Consider the following 22,420-nt stretch of genomic DNA (forward strand, 5'->3'; position numbering starts at 1 on the left):
TATAAAAATTTGCACTATTAGAGAAAACCCTCTGCCACGAAGACACCGTCCCTCCTGCTGGCACCCGGCTCCGCTTAACCCTCGCTCAATACAACTTTCATAGTAAAAAATTCTTACTTTCTAGAGTTTCCCCCACTATACCAACTTATCAGCTCCATAGGATTTCCACCATTGGGACCTTCTTAGATTTAGCATGTCCCCTTCTAGGACAGAGCGATGGTCATGCATGTGTGATCTCTGTGCCAAACATTGAACACGGAGCTCCACTGTTATGATTGGCGGAGGAACCTTCACTTATCACTTGGATAGGTGATAAATTGCTATGGTGGGCAACCCCTGTAATCCACTCTGCTACGGCAAAGTATGGGAGGGGCAATATTCTTTTGCAGATAGATCAGTGGTGCTCTTTGCACCTGGGCGAATGTTCATATTTTTTTTCCTCCGGTATTGCCCATGGTTGCCTGGCATAAACAGTTACTAAATTTAGTTGCATTGCATCTTACCCTTTCACCAGTTCAGAACAGCGCCCCAGGTGGTTACCTTGTCTGGTTACAAGTCATACAAATGTATTCAGGCGCCTTCTAGTACACAGAGGCCTTTAAGAAACTTTTTGTTCTTTCCGGTAAAAAAAAAAAATGTAGACCAGGTTCACATCTACGTTCACGTTTCCATTCTGGGGTCCACCTAGGGACCCCCTGAACAGACACCTAATCCACTTTATAAAGCGGTTACCTTCAGAAACAAGTGGACCCCATAGAAAATAATAAGGTCCACCAGGTTTCTGCCCAAAGAGAGAAAATCACTGCTTGCAACGTTTTTCAAGCAGAATAGAGAATGGAATCCCCAAGCAGATGTGAACCTAGCCTTACCATGTATAGGGTAAAGGAGAATTCTAGTAAAATTGATCTGCATTTTAATTATTCCTTAAAGGGGACCTATCACCACTGCCAAAAACTCCAGCTCTGCATCCTTCAATAGGCACTGATTCCAGCCCAGTTGGAATTTTTTCTCTAGCACACACTGTTCCTGAGCAATCACTTCTGTTAGTTTTAGCACAATGATGGTCTCTCCTCTCAGATGGGCGGTCCTACGCTGGAGCAGAGAGACAGGGACCGCCCACCTGACAGCAGACAACATAATTGTGCTGAAAGGTGCAGCAGTGATTGCTCGGGAACGGCAGGGGCTAGAGAAAAATTTCCAACTGCACCAGAATCAGTGAAACAGCACCTATTGAAAGATGACGAATTTGTGAATTTGGCGAATTGTCTGCTTTAAGGAATAAAATGGAGAACACCAATTTTACTAGAATTCATATACAGTACACGGTACATTTATTATTTTTCAAGCTGAAAGAACAAAAAGTATATTAAAGAAAAATAATCATCCCATATACAGTGCTAAAGAATAATAGGAATGTTTTTGGAAAATTCATGATCACTGACCATTAAGTTCTAGGTGTCTCACAATAAGATATTACTGAATCCAAAATACAACAACATTGGTCAAAAATTAAAGGGATTCTATCGTTAAAATTGTATTTTTTCTGCCTGCCATGTCGGAATAGCCTTAAGAAAGGCTATTCTTCTCCTACTTTTAGATGTCTTCTCCGGACCGCTGTTCGGTAGAAATCCCGGTTTTCGTCAGTATGCAAATGAGTTTTCTCGCAGCACTGGGGGCAGTCCCCAGCACTCAAATAGCACTAGGGGCGCCCCCAATGCTGCGAGAGAACAGCAGACGAGAAGAGGAAACTCTACATCCTACTGGGAGAAGAGGAGGAGTCCACTGTGGAGGTCGCTGCCCAATATGTGTCCAGCTGTCACCAAATGAGGGGAAGATGAAACACCATGAACCCGCTAATCACCCATTCACCCCCGGATGTTCCCCCCCCCCCACTAATTACCCACTCCCACATGTCCCAACGACCCCCCCCCCCCTCCATACTAACCATTCCCTCTGGCACCATTAAAGCTCTTCTGACTTGTCTCAATCTGATTGGATGACAAGAAGAGGCGCTCAAACAGCATTGGGGGCATCCCCAATGCTGCGAGAGGAATCTCCAGCGCGGCCTTGATCTTCGTCTGGAACGACCTCTCTTCGCGTCTTCTTCCAGAGCTGGGTTCAAACTTCTAGGCCTCGGGCCTTGGGCAAAGCCGACTGCGCATCTCGGCCGGCCACAAGAAAATGGCCTCTTACATAGTAAGTGTAAGTGGCCATTTTCTTGTGGCCATCAGGCATGCGCAGTTTGCACCCAGCGCTGGAAAAAGACGCGAAGAGAGGTCTTTCCAGATGAAGATAGAGGCGGCGGAGGCTTCAAACTTCTAAGCCTCAGGCCTAGGACAAAGCCGACTGCGCATGCTCACCGGCCACAAGAAAATGGCTGCTTGCACAGTATTGTACTCAGCCATCTTCTTGTGGCTGGCAGGCATGCGCAGTCGGCTTTGCCCTAGGCCCGAGGCCTAGAGGTTTGAAGCCAACCCCTGGAAGAAGACACAAAGAAGACGCGTTAATGAAGAAGATGAAGGCGGCGCTGGAGAGTTCTCTCGCAGCATTGGGGATGCCCTCAGTGCTGCGGGAGAACTCATTTGCATACTGACGAAAACCGGGATTTCTACTGAACGGAGGCCCGGAGAAGACATCTAAAGGTAGAAGAAGAATAGCCTTTCTTAAGGCTATTCCTACGTGTTAGGCAGAAAAAAAATACAATTTTAATGATAGAATCCCTTTAAATAAAAGTCTCAAAATAAATAGAAAGAAAACATTCTTTGATATGTAGTTTTTGGACGGGGTGTTAAGAAAACTGTTTTCGTCTGTGGTCACTTTGAGACGTTCTTTGAAGTAATCTGTTGTCTTCTTTTCCTTTACTTCCAGACAAGGTGATCAGACTGGTAAATGACATCTCCGATGTTCTCTATGTGCTGCTATTGATAAGAATGAGCTTTATTAGAGTATACAGTAGTATAGCAGTAGTTGTTGTGGCGGTAGTAATTGTGCACATTACTGCATATACATATCATTTTGGACAGTCCCTGATCACAAATTGTGTCCCCCCCCCACACACACTGGGATCCCAGTGCTCAACTGTATTGTGTGGGGAAATCTGGTAGTAAGTGTTGAGTTTCCCTGCAGCGCCACCACAGGAGAAATTAAGCATTACACCGTGTCCATTCATATCCATGGGACAGGACAGGACAAGAGATGAGGATCCTGAGCTGAGGACCCCCCTCTATTAACTCAGGATTCATTAATGGGATTATGACAGTGGGTTTTCTCACCCGGCAATGCTTTTAAAGGGATAGTCTGTAGGATTAAAGGTCACCTGTCAATGAATAGAATTTGTTAGAGAAATGTAGTATCCGAAATCAGTCATTCCATTGACCGGCCACATATGTCATACATGGATAGGAGGCCATAGCTACTCTTTATCTAAAAAAAAAAACAAAAAAAAAAAAAACATAAAAACACAGTAACGCTATAGTTTGTTTTTGGGGTATCTTTTTGCATTTTTATGGTTTACATCTTAAAATATTACCATAGTCTATCCATATTCTGACCATAACTGATCCATCATCCATAACTTTTTACTATTTCTGCCTATGGAGCTGCGCAAGAGGTCAAAGTGATCACGTTTTTTTAAATTTATTTTACTTTTTTGTTTCAGTGTTTTCCATATGGCTTGTGTACTTTTATTTCTTTTATATAGTTCAGCAGATTTCAGACATTTTCGTTACCAGCTATGTATATGTACAATATATAAAGTCACGACAGTGTTGCAGCTGCATCCCATTCACTTGTGGCCTCACCCAAACTGTGCTGGACCTTCTACATATGAGCAGATGCCAGAATATAGTCTAAGGATATAGCATCACTGGTAAAGACCCTATAGGCTGAGGCCTCACATTGCAGAAATGCAGCTTTTTTGTTGCAGATTTTGCACACAGTATTATGGCCCATAGTGCCCCCTCCACACAGTATATTGTCCCATAGTGGCCCCTGCACACAGTATTATGTCTTTCAGTGGCCCCTGCACACATTATTGTACCCCATAGTGGCCCCTGCACACAGTATTATGTCCCATAGTGGCCCCTGCACACAGTATTATGCCCCATAGTGGCCCCTGCACACAGTATTATGCCCCATAGTGGCCCCTGCACACAGTATTATCCCCAATAATGTCCCCTACACACAGTATTGTACCCCATAGTGGCCCCTGCACACAGTATTATCCCCCATAGTGGCCCCTGCACACAGTATTATCCCCCATAGTGGCCCCTGCACACAGTATTATGTCCCATAGTGGCCCCTGCACACAGTATTATGTCCCATAGTGGCCCCTGCACACAGTATTATCCCCCATAGTGGCCCCTGCACACAGTATTATGCCCCATAGTGGCCCCTGCACACACTATTATCCCCCATAGTGGCCCCTGCAGACAGTATTATACCCCATAGTGGCCCCTGCACACAGTATTATGTCCCATAGTGGTCCCTGCACACAGTATTATGCCCCATAGTGGCCCCTGCACACAGTATTATGTCCCATAGTGGCCCCTGCACACAGTATTATGCCCCATAGTGGCCCCTGCACACAGTATTATGCCCCATAGTGGCCCCTGCACACAGTATTATCCCCAATAATGTCCCCTACACACAGTATTGTACCCCATAGTGGCTCCTGCACACAGTATTATCCCCCATAGTGGCCCCTGCACACAGTATTATGCCCTATAGTGGCCCCTGCACACAGTATTATGTCTTTCAGTGGCCCCTGCACACAGTATTATGTCCCATAGTGGCCCCTGCACACAGTATTATCCCCCATAGTGGCCCCTGCACACACTATTATCCCCCATAGTGGCCCCTGCAGACAGTATTATACCCCATAGTGGCCCCTGCACACAGTATTATGTCCCATAGTGGTCCCTGCACACAGTATTATGTCCCATAATGTCCCCTGCACACAGTATTATGCCCCATAGTGGCCCCTGCACACAGTATTATCCCCCATAGTGGCCCCTGCACACAGTATTATCCCCCATAGTGGCCCCTGCACACAGTATTATCCCCCATAGTGGCCCCTGCACACAGTATTATGTCCCATAGTGTCCCCTGCACACAGTATTATCAGCCATAGTGGCCCCTGCACACAGTATTATGCCCCATAGTGGCCCCTGCACACAGTATTATGTCCCATAGTGGCCCCTGCACACAGTATTATCCCCCATAGTGGCCCCTGCACACAGTATTGTTCCCCATAGTGGATACCCATGAACAATTATAATAATAATAATCGGAGACCCAAGGGATACAAACATAAAAACAATGTTACTTACCTATCCCTGGCTCTGCTCTACTCCCCTCTGATGTCGGCCATCTTCAATGACATACGGGACGTCACATGACCCGGGCCTGCATCATGACGCATATGGACGCAGGCCCGGTCATGTAACTAGTAGTCCCGATAGGCACAGAGTTACAGCCCCATCCAGTGTATAGTGGTGGCAGTGGGTACTGCAGCTCTGGGTCTATTACTTCTATATCCGTCCTATGCTATAGCTTCCGGTACCAGAACACTGCCAGATAATCTAAAGGGTCTAGTTTTCTGATCTGGATATGACATCACTATAAGAATCCACCTGAGGGTCAGAAACAAGCCCTTTAAGGATTAATGCTTCCTTTAGATCCTGAACGCTTCCTCCATACCATCATAATACTGTATAGTGGCCTCACTGTGAGTTGCCCAGTTTTCCTCTAGTTCCTAGAGTTTCGCCACTTCTCCAGATCCCAAGTCTTCTCCTTCTGGAGTATTTGGCACCCATTAGTGGGATGTCAGACGTGACTTTGTAACCCTTTGCAGGCTGATGTTAGATGATGTAAACTACTGTTTAGCTCGTAGCGCCTTGTTCAGTTTGGATACAATAGTACTGGTATATATGTTTATAGCGTGTACAACCTATGAATACTGGAGAGGAATCTTGAACCTTGAGTACATGGTGTCAGATATGGAGGACGTGCTATCCGGCATACATTATAGTGAACCCTTGCATAAGTAATGTAAACAGGCTTGTCATCCTCCCACGCTGCGCGTCTTAAGTGCTACATTACCCATCGGACTGATAGTCACTCATTGACTCTGCAACATATTGTTAGACTCATAAAGAGTGACAATGGCTGTTTCATCTATTTTCCAGCACAGACTTCCTGGGGACGAAAGAGGCCTCCCTGCTGCTAATGGCCATGTTCCTCTTAGCCGTCTTCTATCACGGACAGCAGGTGAGACAAAACATTTCCTCCGCTCCTTCCCCATGACTCTTTGGCATTTTAGGATGGATGCGTTGTAAAATGTCACTGCCGCTCGGGATGCTAAATGGAGATAGTCGTTGTTTGGGCTAATTCGTCTATCATTCAGCGTCCTTTATGTTACAAAAAAGAAAAAATGGTGCAATTTTTGGACATAAAACAAGGAAAATAGTACCAGTGAGTGATAAGACTGCTGTCTAAATCGGGTTTCTCAAATTTGGTCCCACAAGAGGTCAAGTCAAGGAACTAGTATGAGCATAGCTCTTCTCTCTATGGGCTATCCTCCAATGAAAGGACATGTTGAAGGTATATGGGTCGAGAAACCTTCATCCATATGATATAATGTGAGATATCTTCAGTCTTTAAGCCCAAGTGGTCCATGGAGGTTACTCTGGAATAGATCCGTGAGATATATAGATAATCTTCCTACAAGGCATTAAACATAATGGAGTTACAGACTTCATGTCCTAAGACGTGGATGAAGATGTTGTCTTATAAATCAGCATTAAAAAAAATTTGTCCAAGCCCCTTCTCTAAAGTGTAGTGCTGCAAAAGAAGAAAAGCAGACCTTGTATCTGCACTGGTGCCGCCAATGACGCTCGCAGACTGACCTTCTTCTATCGATCTGTACGAATGGGAAGAAATTTCTACAGTTGTTTTTTTCAATTTATATCTTCGTCAAGTCTACTGTCATCAGACAGCACTTTCTCTTCCACTTTTCCTCTTCTTTTTTTCACAAGTAATGGATCCAGTGTCCTTTACGCTGTATAAGTGCTCTGCAGGGGGTATTGCTAGACTCTGAAAGGACACATTAAATCATTGGTTTACCAGGGTGGTGGAAAAGGGAAGGATGATCCAAATGCATCACAGTAAGTGCATAAAGAACGCTTCAAATTAAAGCTAGTAATAAAAATAAGTAATACCACCATATACTGTATAAATAATACAACCATATTCTGCATAAATATTACCACCATATACTGTATAAATAATACAACCATACTCTGCATAAATAATACCACCATATACTGTATAAATAATACGACCATATTCTGCATAAATAATACCACCATATACTGTATAAATAATACGACCATATTCTGCATAAATAATACCACCATATACTGTATAAATAATACGACCATATTCTGCATAAATAATACCACCATATACTGTATAAATAATACGACCTTATCCTGCATAAATAATACCACCATAAACTGTATAAATAATACCACCATATTCTGCATAAATAATACCACCATAAACTGTATAAATAATACCACCATATACTGTATAAATAATACCATATAAATAATAGGGCTGTATATTGTATAAATAATACCACAATATACTATACCAATAATACGATTGTATTCTGTATCAATAATACCATAATACACGATCGCAGTAATACGACCGTATACAATATAAATAGCGCCACTATATTCTGTATCAATAATACCAACATATTCTGCATAAACAATGCCACCATAAACTGTATAAATAATACCACAATAGTCCAAATAAATAACATGGCTGTATGTTATATGAATAATTCCACAATATACTATAGCAATAAGGCCGGGTTCACATGATGTATTATGGCACGTAATGTGGTACATAGACGGCGCAGGAGCTTTTGCGGGCCGTATACGCTCCCATTGTTTTCAATGGGAGCCGGTACCGTATACGCGGCGCTATTTTGCAAAATCACGGCTGCAAAATAGCGCCGCGTATACAGTACCGGTTCCCAATGAAAACAATGGGAGCGTATACGGCCCGCAAAACCTCCCGCGGCGTCTACGTACCAAATCACGAGCCAAAATACTCCGTGTGAACCCGGCCTAATACGATTGTATTCTGTATCAACAATACTAACATATTCTGCATAAACAACACCACCATATAATGTAGAAATAATATAACCATGTACTGTATCAATAATACCAATGTATACAGTAGAAATAATACCACCATATGCTGTATACATAATACTGCCACATACTATATAAATAATAGCAACATATTCTGTATAAATAATACTATCATATACTGTATAAATAATACCACCATATGTTGTATACATAATACCCTAATATAAATAATAGCATCATATGCTGTATACAACTGTTTACTGTATAAATGATACCACCATATTCTGTAATACTAACACCACCGTATACTGTATAAATAAAACTACCATCTTCTGTATAAATAATACTACTTACCCCGGTTTTCCTTCCAGCCCAGGTGAACAATGTTACTGTCGAGAAATGTGTAGAATTTCTCTTTAGCTCAGTTCTGTAGCATTGTTATTTAGCACTATGTTATTTGGGCACTATAGTGATGTGAGTTTGCACATAGTATGGTGGTATTATTTTGACCTAGTAAATGACATGATTGTGATGTCGTTCTGTATATACTACTTTTTGTAACCCTTTGATATAGTATAGAGAAATAAGGTTTCATCTTTCGTCTTTACTTGTTTTCTAAGTGAGTCTTCCAAAAAAAGAGAAAGGAACCGACACATATTTTTGCCCATGGGGCTACGGAAACCTTGTCTTGGCCCTGACTGTGGGTACTTGACTGTCTCCTCTATGGAATACCGTAGACTCCTCACATTTGCATTTCATCTTACAGAAGCTTCTTGAAGAAATGCATAGAGATGTTTGGTCTGTCTCTTGGCTTGATGTTTTTGTTTTTCTTTGATGACTTTAGTTTGATCCAGTTGCCTTATCCAAAGCAGCTGTTCTAATCACTTTCATGGCAGTACCCCAAGTTTTGGCTGCCTGGGGACACGGCTCCAGCTCAGCATTATGTCAGTGACTTATATACACCACTAGCAAATGGTAAGAAGATATGAATCCCGTCTGGCCATCTATTAATATGAAGCACTGACTGAAACAAAATGCCAATCAAATCCCCAATATTATGTACAACAGTTTTGCCATTTCAGATACACTCATTGCCATGTAAGCTCCATATATTAGTAGTCAAATGGGTTGCAGGGCTCAGCTTAGTGATTTTCAACATTATAAGAAGTTAGGTGTGATATAATGCCCAAAAAATAAAAATAATGGAATAAAATTTGATCAAATGTCATATTTACTCTAAAATGGGTATTAACTCAGTCCACAAAAAACAAGCCCTCACAAAGCTATGTACATTGTTAGGGTAAGTTTACACTGAGTTTTTAGGTCAGGATTTTGAAGCCATATCCACCTCAAAATCCTGACCAAAAAGACGGCTCCCAATGAAATCACTGGGAGCCGCTCAGGAGTTTTTTCTGGGAGCCATTTCTTCCGGTTCCCAGAAAAAAAAAGCAAGATGCTCATTCTTCAGGCCGAGACGCCTCGTGATTCGGCCTGAAGACACTCCCTCCTCCGGACTAAGTCCATTCATTGGGCCTAATCCAGAGCGGAGTGCGCGGCTGAATCTCAGTGCAGTGCACCGGCTTTCAGTTGTGGCTTCCCGTTTTTTTTTACTGGAATCTGAGGCATCCTACATCTCAGGTTCCGGTCCAATAAACCCGTCTGAACTTACCCTTAAAAGCTCAGCCCAGTGACTTTCAACTTTGCAAGAAGTCAGTTTGTGACATTGTTACTAAAGGATCAAATTAATTAAATAAAATGTGACCTAAAATTCTTATTTACCCCAAAATAAAAACTACAACTCACCCCACAAAAAAACAGACACTCACACTGCTCCATAGACTGGTAAAATCTCAGCTCAGTGACTTTCAACTTTACAAGAAAACAAATTGTGATATTTTTCCCAAAGGATAAAAAAAATTATGGAATAAAATGTGTCCTAAAAGTCCTTTTTATATCGCAAAATGGCAGTAATAAAAATTACAGCTCTCCCTACAAAAAACAAACTCTCATAAAGCTCTGTAGACTATTAAAATAATTTTTTTTTTAAATAAAGTAGTAAAGCATAAAAAACTCCATATAATATATCCTACTAATATTATAAATGTGAAAGTTTGTATGTTTGGATCTAATTTGGATCGAAAATCTAATTTGTCGCAAAATTCTAAAACCACGAGAGCTATGAAGGAAGCCAGAAGTCACAGAGTTCTCCTCAAGCGGAGCTCAGGAGGATTGAGCAAGCTCAGCATCAAGCGGCTCTTAGAGCAGGCGAAACGCCGGAGCAGACGGATCATGGACGCCAACAACACGCTCATTACATGGCGTCCCAGCGAGCTGCTGAGATGCCAGAACAATCACAGGCATGGCGCGAGGAATGACTTCAGTGGTAAGCCAACTTCACAGCTGCCAAAACACTGCAGCAGGCGAACTAAAAATCTAAAAATATACTTAATCTAGTCTTCAAAAATATCTTTATTTTTTTAACCTCTGAATTTTTTTACCGTACCGGTGATGTTCACGCCCTTTGTGCATCGGCTCTTCTATGGTTTGATCTAAGTCTGGTGTTGCAACGAGTGATATTATTATTGGTTAATGTATTTTATAAAAGGCAAAAACATCAGATAATTTCTTACAAAAACAATAACACAAAAAAAAAAAAAAAAAGCACAAAGCCGATCTGTCTGCTGCGAGTGGGAACAATTGCTCAGGGACCCGCTGACAAATTGTTAATTGCAGCCAAGCTAAAAATAACACCGGCTGGCAAGTATCACGGAAATTCATTCAGCTAGATCAGAGAAGCGAGGTAGAAACAAAAAGTTAGATATCTCTCTATAATCCATCCAAAAGGCGAAACCGCTGAGCTGGGTTTTTCTACAGAAGAGGAAATGTTATTCAGATCCCAACAGCTCAAGATTCTCCGTACAAGGAACAAGTCAAGACATATCTGGAGGCCGAAGACAAAAAAAAAAATAATTTCTCTGTAGACCTCGCGGTCCCAGTGGGCTACAGGCACAGCCATAGGACAGGCGGAACAATGACCGAGTCCTAAGAAAGTTGGAAGCTTCAAAATTGAAAGAAAAAAAGTTTGATCCTTAAAGGAATTCTTACCTGTCAAATGGTAAAGTGTTTTATTTATTAACCTCTTAAAGGGGGTTATTACAGATTAGAAAGTATGGCCAGTTTCTTCTTCTCGGGCAATGACATCAAAATGGCTGACTTCTTCACAGGAAGTGGCATCACCTGTTTGAATGGGATTGAGCTGTAGTATGGCCATGTGACCAACAAATATGATGTCACTTCCTGAGGTGAAGAAACCAGCCATGTTTTCTAACCCGAGATAACCCCTTTAAAGGGATTCTATAATTTAAATTGTATTTTTTTCTGCCTACCACGTCGGAATAGCCTTAAGAAAGGCTATTCTTCTCCTACCTTTAGATGTCTTCTCCAGGCTGCCGTTCGGTAGAAATCCCCGTTTTCGTCTGTATGCAAATGAGTTCTCTCGCAGCACTGGGGGCTTCCCCAATGCTGCGAGAGAAATCTCAAGCGCTGCCTTCATCTTCGTCTGGAATAGCCCCTCACGCGTCGTCTTCTAGTGCTGGGTTCAAACTTCTAGGCCTTGGGCAAAGCCGTCTGTGCATGCCCGCCAGCCACAGAAAATGGCTGCTTACACTTACTGTACACCATTTTCTTGTGGCAGGTGGGCATGCGCAGTTTGAACCCAGCACCGGAAGAAAACACAAAGAGAGGACGTTCCAGACGAAGATGGCGCTGGAGAGTTGTCTTGTAGCGTTGAGGACGCCCACAGTGCTGTTTGAGCGCTGAGGACCACCCCCAGTGCTGCAAGAGAACTGATTTGCATACCGACGAAAACCGAAATTTCTACTGAACGGCAGCGCGGAGAAGACATCCAAAAGTAGGAGAAGAATAGCCTTTCTTAAGGCTATTCCGACGTGGTAGGCAGAAAAAATACAATTTTAATGATAGAATCCCTTTAAGGCTGAGGTTCATTTTGTCCTTCGGACCTGTATCAACCTACACATTGACCCATATCTGTTTTATTCTTACACTAGATTTGGCATGTGGGGTCTTATTTTGGCATTTCAGGGAAAAAAAATTTTAAATAATTTTTTGGTTTATTACATTTAACATTTAATATATTTAAAATTTTAAGTAGAATTACAAAAAAATTCTCAGTTTTTTGTGGTTTTCCCCATAGTTCTCTGAACATTTTAAATTATGTATTAAATTTATTGTTCAGATTGCAACAATTAAAGGGATTCTCTTGTCCTAAAAAATGATGCCCTATTTCCAGAATGTACCAAAATATAAGACAATTTTATTAGGCAAATTTATTATTCAGTTTATGTCTGATTAAATTTGTTTTTATAATATTTGTCAATTTTTTGTCTATTAATACCGCGCGTCATTTTTTAATAGAGATTTACACCTTTCGTGCCTTTTTAGGTTTCTGCCTAATTTATTGCATGCTAAATTTTTAACTACTTTTAGCTTGTACAATCTGCTCCACAGTGGTCCCCACACAGTATAATCTGCTCCACAGTGGCCCACACACAGTATAATCTGCTCCACAGTGGCCCACACACAGTACAATCTGCTGCACAGTGGCCCACACACAGTATAATCTGCTCCACAGTGGCCCACACACAGTACAATTTGCTCTACAGTGGCCCCACACAGTATAATCAGCTTCACAGTAGTCCCCACACAGTATAATCTGCTCCACAGTGGCCCCCACACAGTACAATCTGCGCCACAGTGGCCCCCACACAGTACAATTTGCTCCACAGTGGCCCCACACAGTATAATCAGCTCCACAGTAGTTCCCACACAATATAATCTGCTCCACAGTGGCCCCCACACAGTACAATCTGCTCCACAGTGGCCCACACACAGTATAATCTGCTGCACAGTGGCCCACACACAGTACAATCTGCTCCACAGTGGCCCACACACAGTACAATCTGCTCCACAGTGGCCCACACACAGTATAATCTGCTCCACAGTGGCCCACACACAGTATAATCTGCTCCACAGTGGCCCCCACACAGTACAATCTGCTCCACAGTGGCCCACACAGTACAATTTGCTCCACAGTGGCCCCACACAGTATAATCATCTCCACAGTAGTCCCCACACAGTATAATCTGCTCCACAGTGGCCCCCACACAGTACAATCTGCTCCACAGTGGCCCACACACAGTATAATCTGCTCCACAGTGGCCCACACACAGTATAATCAGCTCCACAGTAGTCCCCACACAGTACAATTTGCTCCACGGTGGCCCCCACACAGTGCAATCTATTCCTCGAATGGGTGCCCAAAAAGAGGACACCCGTTCCATAGGTTCGCCATCACGTCCCTAGAGCATTGAGACAAATTTATGAACCACCAACAGACAGTTTGATAAATTTGCCCCACAAAAAAAAATCACAAGTCGAAAATAAGCCCAGTCAAAAAGTGGCTAAAAAATTTCCTCTTGCAACTTGGCCCCGATGTCCCCAGTAGTTTTTGAATTTTCTATGTCATGTTTTGTGTTACAGCTAGAATACACTGCAAGACTGGATTTTTTGTGGCGGGTTCAAGCGAAAGAAGAAATTAGTGAAATGACGGAACTGAGGGAACACAATGAAAACATGCTGAGGAACATCCTACCGAGTCATGTGGCTCGCCATTTTTTAGAGAAAGACCGAGATAATGAGGTACGTCCTGAACTCTATGTCTAATTGTATTACTCACTAAGGAGAGCAGACTCATACATTAGACTAAGTAGAATAGAGGGGGCCGCATGCAAAAAATTTATAGGGTGCCCTTCAGATGGTTCTGACACAGGCACCCACATCCACACAGAAGGTCTTACAGCTTGTGCAACCCCATCTTCCTAAACACTTGTACTCCTTTGTAGCAAACAAGAGAGCATTCTAATATTGTGTATTGAGGGGGGGTCCTACACAGGTTTCTTTTCTTTGGGAATTAGGTGAGGACAACATGATCTCAGATCCTGCCCTCCACAGGTTCCATACAGTTGTGGTCCCGTTTTAGGGTCCCACCCCGTCTTGCAAATGGATAGAGGAACTTGACAAACAAAATTGTGTGAACCAATCGCCATTTATTGTAGAGTTATTGTAGAGTGAACGTTTTCGGTCCTGAGACCTTCCTCAGACTCTGATATGTAGCAGTAGATATGCCAATCAGCGTACGATGTATGGCGAGAACGCCTGGTATACCTCCAGTTCCGTCCCGGCCCGCACAAATGTCCAATTAAAAGGGAATTACCTCTGAGATGCAGAGTATAGCGCAGCAAGTAATGCCTATGGCAAACAGGCGCTTTGTTCTATCCGCTTCTATAAGATCAAGACTTGTGGTGTACAGTTTTCAAAAAATTGGCTGCTCAGAAATCTAGCCTTAGTGGGACAACATGGTGGCTGGAGTCCTGGGTTCAAATCCTGCCAAGGAGTTTGGATGTTCTCCCTGTGTTTGCATGGATTTCCTCCCATACTCCAAGGACATACTGATAGGGAAAAATGGATGATGATGTATATAATCTGTTTTCCCTTAGTCCCAACAGCGGCACAAGGCTCATATTGTGCCGCTGGTGGGACGACAGGGAATGTACATTGTGAGCCCAATAGGGGGCTCACAATCTCCCAAAAAAAATTAAAAATCTAGCCTTAGTTAGACCACCTGACAGTAGAGAGCCTAATAAACATATTTGGTGCACCAATTGTTCAAAAACCGTGGGGGCTAGGGAAAAAAAGTCCCATAGTTCTTTATCTACTCCACTTTTGGTTTGAGCCCTGGCCCTGCCTGTTGGTATTGCCTTCCTTTACGGCAATGTGATAAATACGGACCTCCCTACCCCTATATGGACCAGTCTTTCCTTTCTAGGACCATACCATTGCCCCAATTTTTGAGGTGGTAGCTCTCACACCCCATCTATTATATCCACCATTATAACTATTATAACGCCATGTTCCGGTACTTTACTTTCTTCAGCACTAGAGATATGCGATTAGTATTCGATCGCATACCTCGCCGGCATAGGAATGCGTGTAAGCGGCCAAACACCAAGAATATTCGATGCGCTTAACCTCTTGGTGTTCGGCCGCTTACACGCATTCCTATGCCGGCGAGGTATTCGATGGAATACTACTCGCTCATCTCTATTTAGCACAGATTACCAGAACAACAATTTTTGAACTTTTTGTTTTCGGTCTTTTTTTCCTTTGTTTTCCTTTTGCATTTTTACGATATTTCCTTTTCCCCATTGATTCTATGTATTGTATGTTTTATGTATTATTCAGATAGATTCTTGTCTTCAGGATCAGGACTTCCAGTTCCCTGAACTCCTTGCCACGTCGCTCTGATAAAAGCTTCAGCTTTTACCTTTCATGAGTCCGGAATTCAAGGAATTGTATATTGTTCGGTGCTGTATAGAGAGAGCCTTTATTCCGCCGCTTCTCGTAGTAAATGCAGTAAATAATCTGCAGAAATGTTCTGCCCGGGCTGAGTGCAGGTAGAAGCTTCCCCCATTACAATCCATTACACCCTTTTATGTTCACTGTGGCTGCTTTATAATCAAGAAAGCGATAAAACCACCACTTCAGTGCCGGGGAGCGGATATATACCGTAGTAGGGAACAAAGCAGGACAACTCCATCTCTGTAGACACTACAGAACCGGTACCATTATCTCCTCTTGTGCTAAGAGCAGGTAAAGCCGCCCTCTCATATCAAATGGATAGGAGCCTCAGAAATGTCATGTTATCTCAATCAGGCTTTTACTAGAAATGTTGTTTTTTACATTTTTGTATTACTAATTTTTGTTACTAATAAAAAAACAAAAATTTTGCATTTTTTTGCAACAGCTTTGCTGTATAGACTCAGACGGTATGAGCAGAGTCATCTCATCATTATTAGTGGATGGTGAGCTTAGCAAATCAGATTCATCCAAATTGTCCAAAAGTTTCTGATTCAGCAGAAACCCAGGACTTTTGGGGTTTGCCACCTATGAACTACATTATACACTGGACTGTCTTCTGGAATATTAGAAATAGAGGGTCATTGGATGTGAGGAAACATAAAGAACACTTTTATTCACTTTACTTCTCCTGTGCTCCATCATGGTGTCCGGTGATCCACTGGGGTCCTCTTCTGGCCTCCTAGATGATGTCACTAGCCCTGGGTAACCACAATGGCCTGTAAGCTGTGCACCTTAAAGGGATCCTATCATTTAAACTGAAATTTGTCTGTTTATCACGTAGGAATAGCCTTAAGAAAGGCTATTCGTCTCCTACCTTTAGATGTCTTCTCAGCGCCGCTGTTCCATAGAAATTCCGTTTTTTTCCGGTATGCAAATGAGTTCTCTTGCAACACTGGGGGTGGGCCCCAGCGTTAAAACAGCACTGGGGCCGTCACCAATGCTGCGAGAGAACTCTCCAGCGCCACCTACCATCTTCTTCAGGAACGGGTCTTCTTCGCGTGTTCTTCCGGCGGAAGCTTCAAACTTCTAGGCCTCAGGCCTAGGGCAAAGCCGACTGCGCATGCTCGCCGACCACAAGAAAATAGCTACTTGCACAGTATTGTAATCAGCCATCTTCTTGTGGCTGGCAGGCATGCGCAGTCGGCTTTGCCCGAGGCCTAGAAGTTTGAAGCCAACCCTCGGAAGAAGACGCAAAGAACACCCGTTAATGAAGAAGATAGAGGCGGCGCTGGAGAGTTCTCTCGCAGCATTGGGGACGCCCCCAGTGCTGCGAGAGAACTCATTTGCATACCGGCAAAAAACGGGATTTCTACAGAACCGTGGCGCGGAGAAGACATCTAAAGGTCGGAGAAAAATAGCCTTTCTTAAGGCTATTCCTACGTGATAAGCAGAAAAATTCAGTTTAAATGATAGGATCCCTTTAATGCAAGTGTCATAACATTGGAGCACCCCTTCTGATTGGATTGCTGGGGGTCCCAGCAATCAGACCAATACCATAATGGCATATCTTTGCAATATGTCTTCCCTTTATCATTCGTCAATCTTGAAAAACTGGGTGCAAACACTGCAGGAGACATAACAGCGGCCATATTGGTTGTCAGCAATTTGTTAAACAAAACTTTGAACAAGTTTAACTTAAGACGACAACACCAGGACTTTTATTTGTTGGCGAATTTCTGCATTTAGGTGCAAATGAGCCGTCAGTAGTGAGAATGTGCAGATGTGAGCTGATAGCTACATATTACACCCGATCGCAGCCTATCATTTCTGCCTGTTACACCGGGATCGGGGGTTTGTTATTGTAGGTATAGCGCGTCTGAGTGGCGGCTTTGTTAATATACCTCCATACTGATTATTGTAATTACACCGCTCTGATGTATTATACATATTCATAAGTGCTACAATATTGTAATGTCACATTTATTAACTCTCTGATGGGTTTACTATTCTGCTATTTTTGCTGGATGTATTGTCATAGAATCTAACTTGCGCCGGCCTCGCGTCCTAATGTACAATTATTTCTCCTGCAGATACAAATTAGTGTAAGCGTGATTTTATAGGAGATGAAATATGGTTTAGTAAGGAAGGGCTGATAATAGTAATAATGTGTATAATGATAATAATAGAGGGATTATAGGGTGGGCACAAGGGGCACATTCACCATGGCCTCGGGCCACCTTGGAGACGTATTAGACCGCCACCACCCCTCCTCCTCTCTGCCTATCTGTCTATCTACAATATCTTGAATCCATCTATTTCTATCTAGATGTATGTGGCTGCTATGAAGGGTCAGTTGCAAAAAGTTTCAAAGGCGGGATAGGGTCTGCATAAAAATGTTTACCCAATGGTCCTCCACAAACCTTATTCTGCTTCCATGCTGGAGTCAGCACCTTGTAAACCTGAGCATATTGCCCCCTTTGTTCCCTGTATACTCTAAGATGGAATTGTGTCTGTAACAGCTGTTGGTCTATATTGTTTCGGTTCTTATGTTACTAAAAATGCACCAGAAATTTTTATTGTTGCGTTTGATGCTTTTCTCCTCCAGGAGCTGTATTCACAGTCCTACGATGCTGTGGGTGTCATGTTTGCTTCAATCCCTGGATTTGCCGATTTTTATTCTCAAACGGAAATGAATAACCAGGGTGTGGAGTGTCTACGCTTACTGAATGAAATAATCGCTGACTTTGATGAGGTAAATATCATTGACTGTAGGAAAGGTGGAAGGTTACATGCATTAGAAAGCAACAACAATATAACTACTATAATACTGCCCCCTATGTACAAGAATATAACTACTATAATACTACCTCCTATGTACAAGAATATAACTACTATAATACTACTCCTATGTACAAGAATATAACTACTACAATACTACCCCTATGTACAAGAATATAACTACTATAATACTGCTCCTATGTACAAGAATATAACTACTATAATACTGCCCCCTATGTACAAGAATATAACTACTATAATACTACCTCCTATGTACAAGAATATAACTACTATAATACTGCTCCTATGTACAAGAATATAACTACTATAATACTACTATGTACAAGAATATAACTACTATAATACTACCTCCTATGTACAAGAATATAACTACTATAATACTACTCCTATATACAAGAATGTAACTACTATAATACTACTCCTATGTACAGGAATATAACTACTATAATACTACTCCTATATACAAGAATATAACTACTATAATACTACTCCTATGTACAGGAATATAACTACTATAATACTACTGCTATGTACAAGAATATAACTACTATAATACTACCTCCTATGTACAAGAATATAACTACTATAATACTACTCCTATGTACAAGAATATAACTACTATAATACTACCTCCTATGTACAAGAATATAACTACTATAATACTACTCCTATATACAAGAATGTAACTACTATAATACTACTCCTATGTACAGGAATATAACTACTATAATACTACTCCTATATACAAGAATATAACTACTATAATACTACTCCTATGTACAGGAATATAACTACTATAATACTACTGCTATGTACAAGAATATAACTACTATAATACTACCTCCTATGTACAAGAATATAACTACTATAATACTGCTCCTATGTACAAGAATATAACTACTATAATACTACCTCCTATGTACAAGAATATAACTACTATAATACTGCCCCCTATGTACAAGAATATAACTACTATAATACTACCTCCTATGTACAAGAATATAACTACTATAATACTACTCCTATGTACAAGAATATAACTACTATAATACTGATCCTATGTACAAGAATATAACTACTATAATACTACTCCTATGTACAAGAATATAACTACTATAATACTGCCTCCTATGTACAAGAATATAACTACTATAATACTGCTCCCTATGTACAAGAATATAACTACTATAATACTACTCCTATGTACAAGAATATAACTACTATAATACTGATCCTATGTACAAGAATATAACTACTATAATACTACTCCTATGTACAAGAATATAACTACTATAATACTGATCCTATGTACAAGAATATAACTACTATAATACTACTCCTATGTACAAGAATATAACTACTATAATACTGCTCCCTATGTACAAGAATATAACTACTATAATACTACTCCTATGTACAAGAATATAACTACTATAATACTACTCCTATGTACAAGAATATAACTACTATAATACTACTCCTATGTACAAGAATATAACTACTATAATACTACTCCTATGTACAAGAATATAACTACTATAATACTACTCCTATGTACAAGTATATAACTACTATAATACTGATCCTATGTACAAGAATATAACTACTATAATACTACTCCTATGTACAAGAATATAACTACTATAATACTGATCCTATGTACAAGAATATAACTACTATAATACTACTCCTATGTACAAGAATATAACTACTATAATACTGCCCCCAGGTATAAGAATACAGTGAGTATCATGTATCCCACCCCCAGTATCCATGTTCTATGCTATTACCAGGGTCCTGTATATTGGGCTGTTATTGTTGTGCCCGTGTTGTCTGTGTTGCGTCTTCAGAGCCCAGCCAAGGAGCAGAGGATGAGATGTGTTTTACATGGGCTCCAGCAGACATGTGTTAGTGTATTTAGTTGGATTTGGGCGCCATCTGTACCATATTTCGGTGACCTTAGCCGCCTGATTTCAGAAGTGTAGCAGATGGGCCGCTCGGTATCTGGAGGAGATCTGAGAAGTGTCTGTGATTGAAACTTCAGAAAAAGATTTTTATTCCATGCTAAATATTTTGCATTTTAATGTGTTCCAAACAGAAAACAACATGTCTTGAGATTGGCATATGGGCGCATAAACAGTGTACCCGGGCAGCTCACAATCCACAGAACGAGGTCATTGAAATTCAGAATATTGAAGTGCAGCTATATGCTGTTTGTTATGCGGAGGATGAGCTGCGGAGCCTTAAAGGGACATTCCTCTGTTTTAGTGTATGGGTTGCTAGAGGAGATGAAGGGTGATTAGCAAATTGGAGCAAACCACTACTGGGCCTGCCAGGGGCACATCATCTACCACTGCCCAAACCTATGAAAATGCAGTGGCAGAGGATGCAGCTGGTTTATTCAATGGGCATAGTATGATGGTATTATTTTAGTGCTATATGGAACCCCCATAAAAAACAGGGATTCAATGAGTGAACTGCATGGGCCGCCAACCGATCAAGGTGTGGGCCAGTTGTAAAACAACCATTACAATGAGGCCCATGGAACAAGGTGTGGGATGTTGGCAGTACACAGACCAATGTAAATGGACGCAATGTAATGCTTAATTTCTCCTGTGGAGGCGCTGCTGGGAAATAGGACACTTACTGCGGGGTTACATCATAGAGCTGATCACTGGAGGCCCCAGCGGGGATGGGGGAGGGAGAGGGGGGTCCTTTGTATTTAGCTTATTGTCAAGGGTTCCTTCTAAGGAGTAGGGATAGAACAAAGTGGAGACCCCATTTATAGCATATTTGCATGAGGGGCTGATTTACTCATCAAATCTGGCTCGCAGGAGTGGCTGAGTAGGAAATGGGTGTGGTTTAGCTTGAATGAGGTGTGGCTTAAGATGCTAAATTTTTGGCCCAAGCAATTGGTTTATAGTACGTAAAGGTTTGCCACATTCATCAACCAACATGAATTTGGCGCACTTAGTCTTGTAAGTAGCTAGTTTGTAACAAGTAGGGTTCACGGTGAATTTTTTCAAAAATTTTGGTTCTGGAAAAAAATCTGAAATTTTTAGGATCATGAATTGTGCTCTGTATGTAGCCCAGGGAAGGTGCAATAAGATGATAAACACTGATACTCACCTTCATCTTGCCCTGTTCCCTTGCGGCGTCCGGCGCTCCATCGCCGGTCTCTTCATAGTCATGGGCCCCTGGAGACCACTGAGGCCTCTGATTGGGAGTCTTGAGTCACATGGGGTGTGCTGATGCCATGATACTTGTGTTAAAGTATCATTGTGTTGGTGCCCCCCCATGCGCTCCAGGATGGGAAGAGGACTGCCATAAAGCATTGGATGCTGCAATGGAGCCCAGGGAAGGTGAGTGTCAGTGTTTCAGATGTTTCGGCACATCCCCCGGGCCTCCAGAATATAATTATAGCACTTCCAGTTCAGAACAAACGAGATCAGTCCAGCAGTAAATCCGCCCCTGAGGTTTTGCTATCTGCCCCATGCTATATACCTCTGTTACTGGCATTGGTCCTCCTAGCTGGTGCCATCTTGCTGCATTCGTTCATACGTTGTCTTCCTCCAGGTGACAAGGTGCGATGATGTCATCACCGTCATTTATCTATTTTGTTGTATGTTTCTGCAGTTATTAGATGAAGAGAGATTCCAGGACATCGAAAAGATCAAAACTATTGGAAGCACGTACATGGCCGTATCAGGATTATCTCCGGAGAAGCAGGTACTTGTAAGATACAACCCCTGGCCCTCTGAATGAGCTGTATAGTATATATATATATATATATATATATATTTATGGCCACTGGGGGCCTATTCAGTATAACACCATTGCCGTGGACCCCTCAGAGCAATCTGTTCTGAAGGCCCATCATACAAGTATATACAACAATGGTATGTTTAACCCTATAGATGGAAACACTGTAGGCCCCAGTGCAGTCCTAGATGCAACTGCAAAGAAATAGTGACCAATGTTATTTGGAATAGAAATATTAATTTGACAAT

At 41.8% G+C, this 22,420-nt stretch overlaps 1 protein-coding gene across 2 annotated transcripts in view; it reads left to right on the forward strand.

Annotated features, from left to right (window-relative positions):
* The window catches only part of ADCY8 (adenylate cyclase 8), a 243,041-nt gene that overhangs the window by 212,575 nt on the left and 8,046 nt on the right, over nt 1-22,420 (forward strand). For both annotated transcript variants that reach the window (XM_075270087.1, XM_075270088.1), the window contains 4 exons: nt 6,189-6,270; nt 13,734-13,892; nt 18,217-18,363; nt 22,047-22,139. In XM_075270087.1, the coding sequence (XP_075126188.1) occupies nt 6,189-6,270; nt 13,734-13,892; nt 18,217-18,363; nt 22,047-22,139 (481 nt within the window). The remainder of the gene's footprint in view (nt 1-6,188; nt 6,271-13,733; nt 13,893-18,216; nt 18,364-22,046; nt 22,140-22,420) is intronic.

Source organism: Leptodactylus fuscus, chromosome 4 (genome assembly GCF_031893055.1).
Source record: "Leptodactylus fuscus isolate aLepFus1 chromosome 4, aLepFus1.hap2, whole genome shotgun sequence".
NCBI lineage: Eukaryota > Metazoa > Chordata > Amphibia > Anura > Leptodactylidae > Leptodactylus > Leptodactylus fuscus.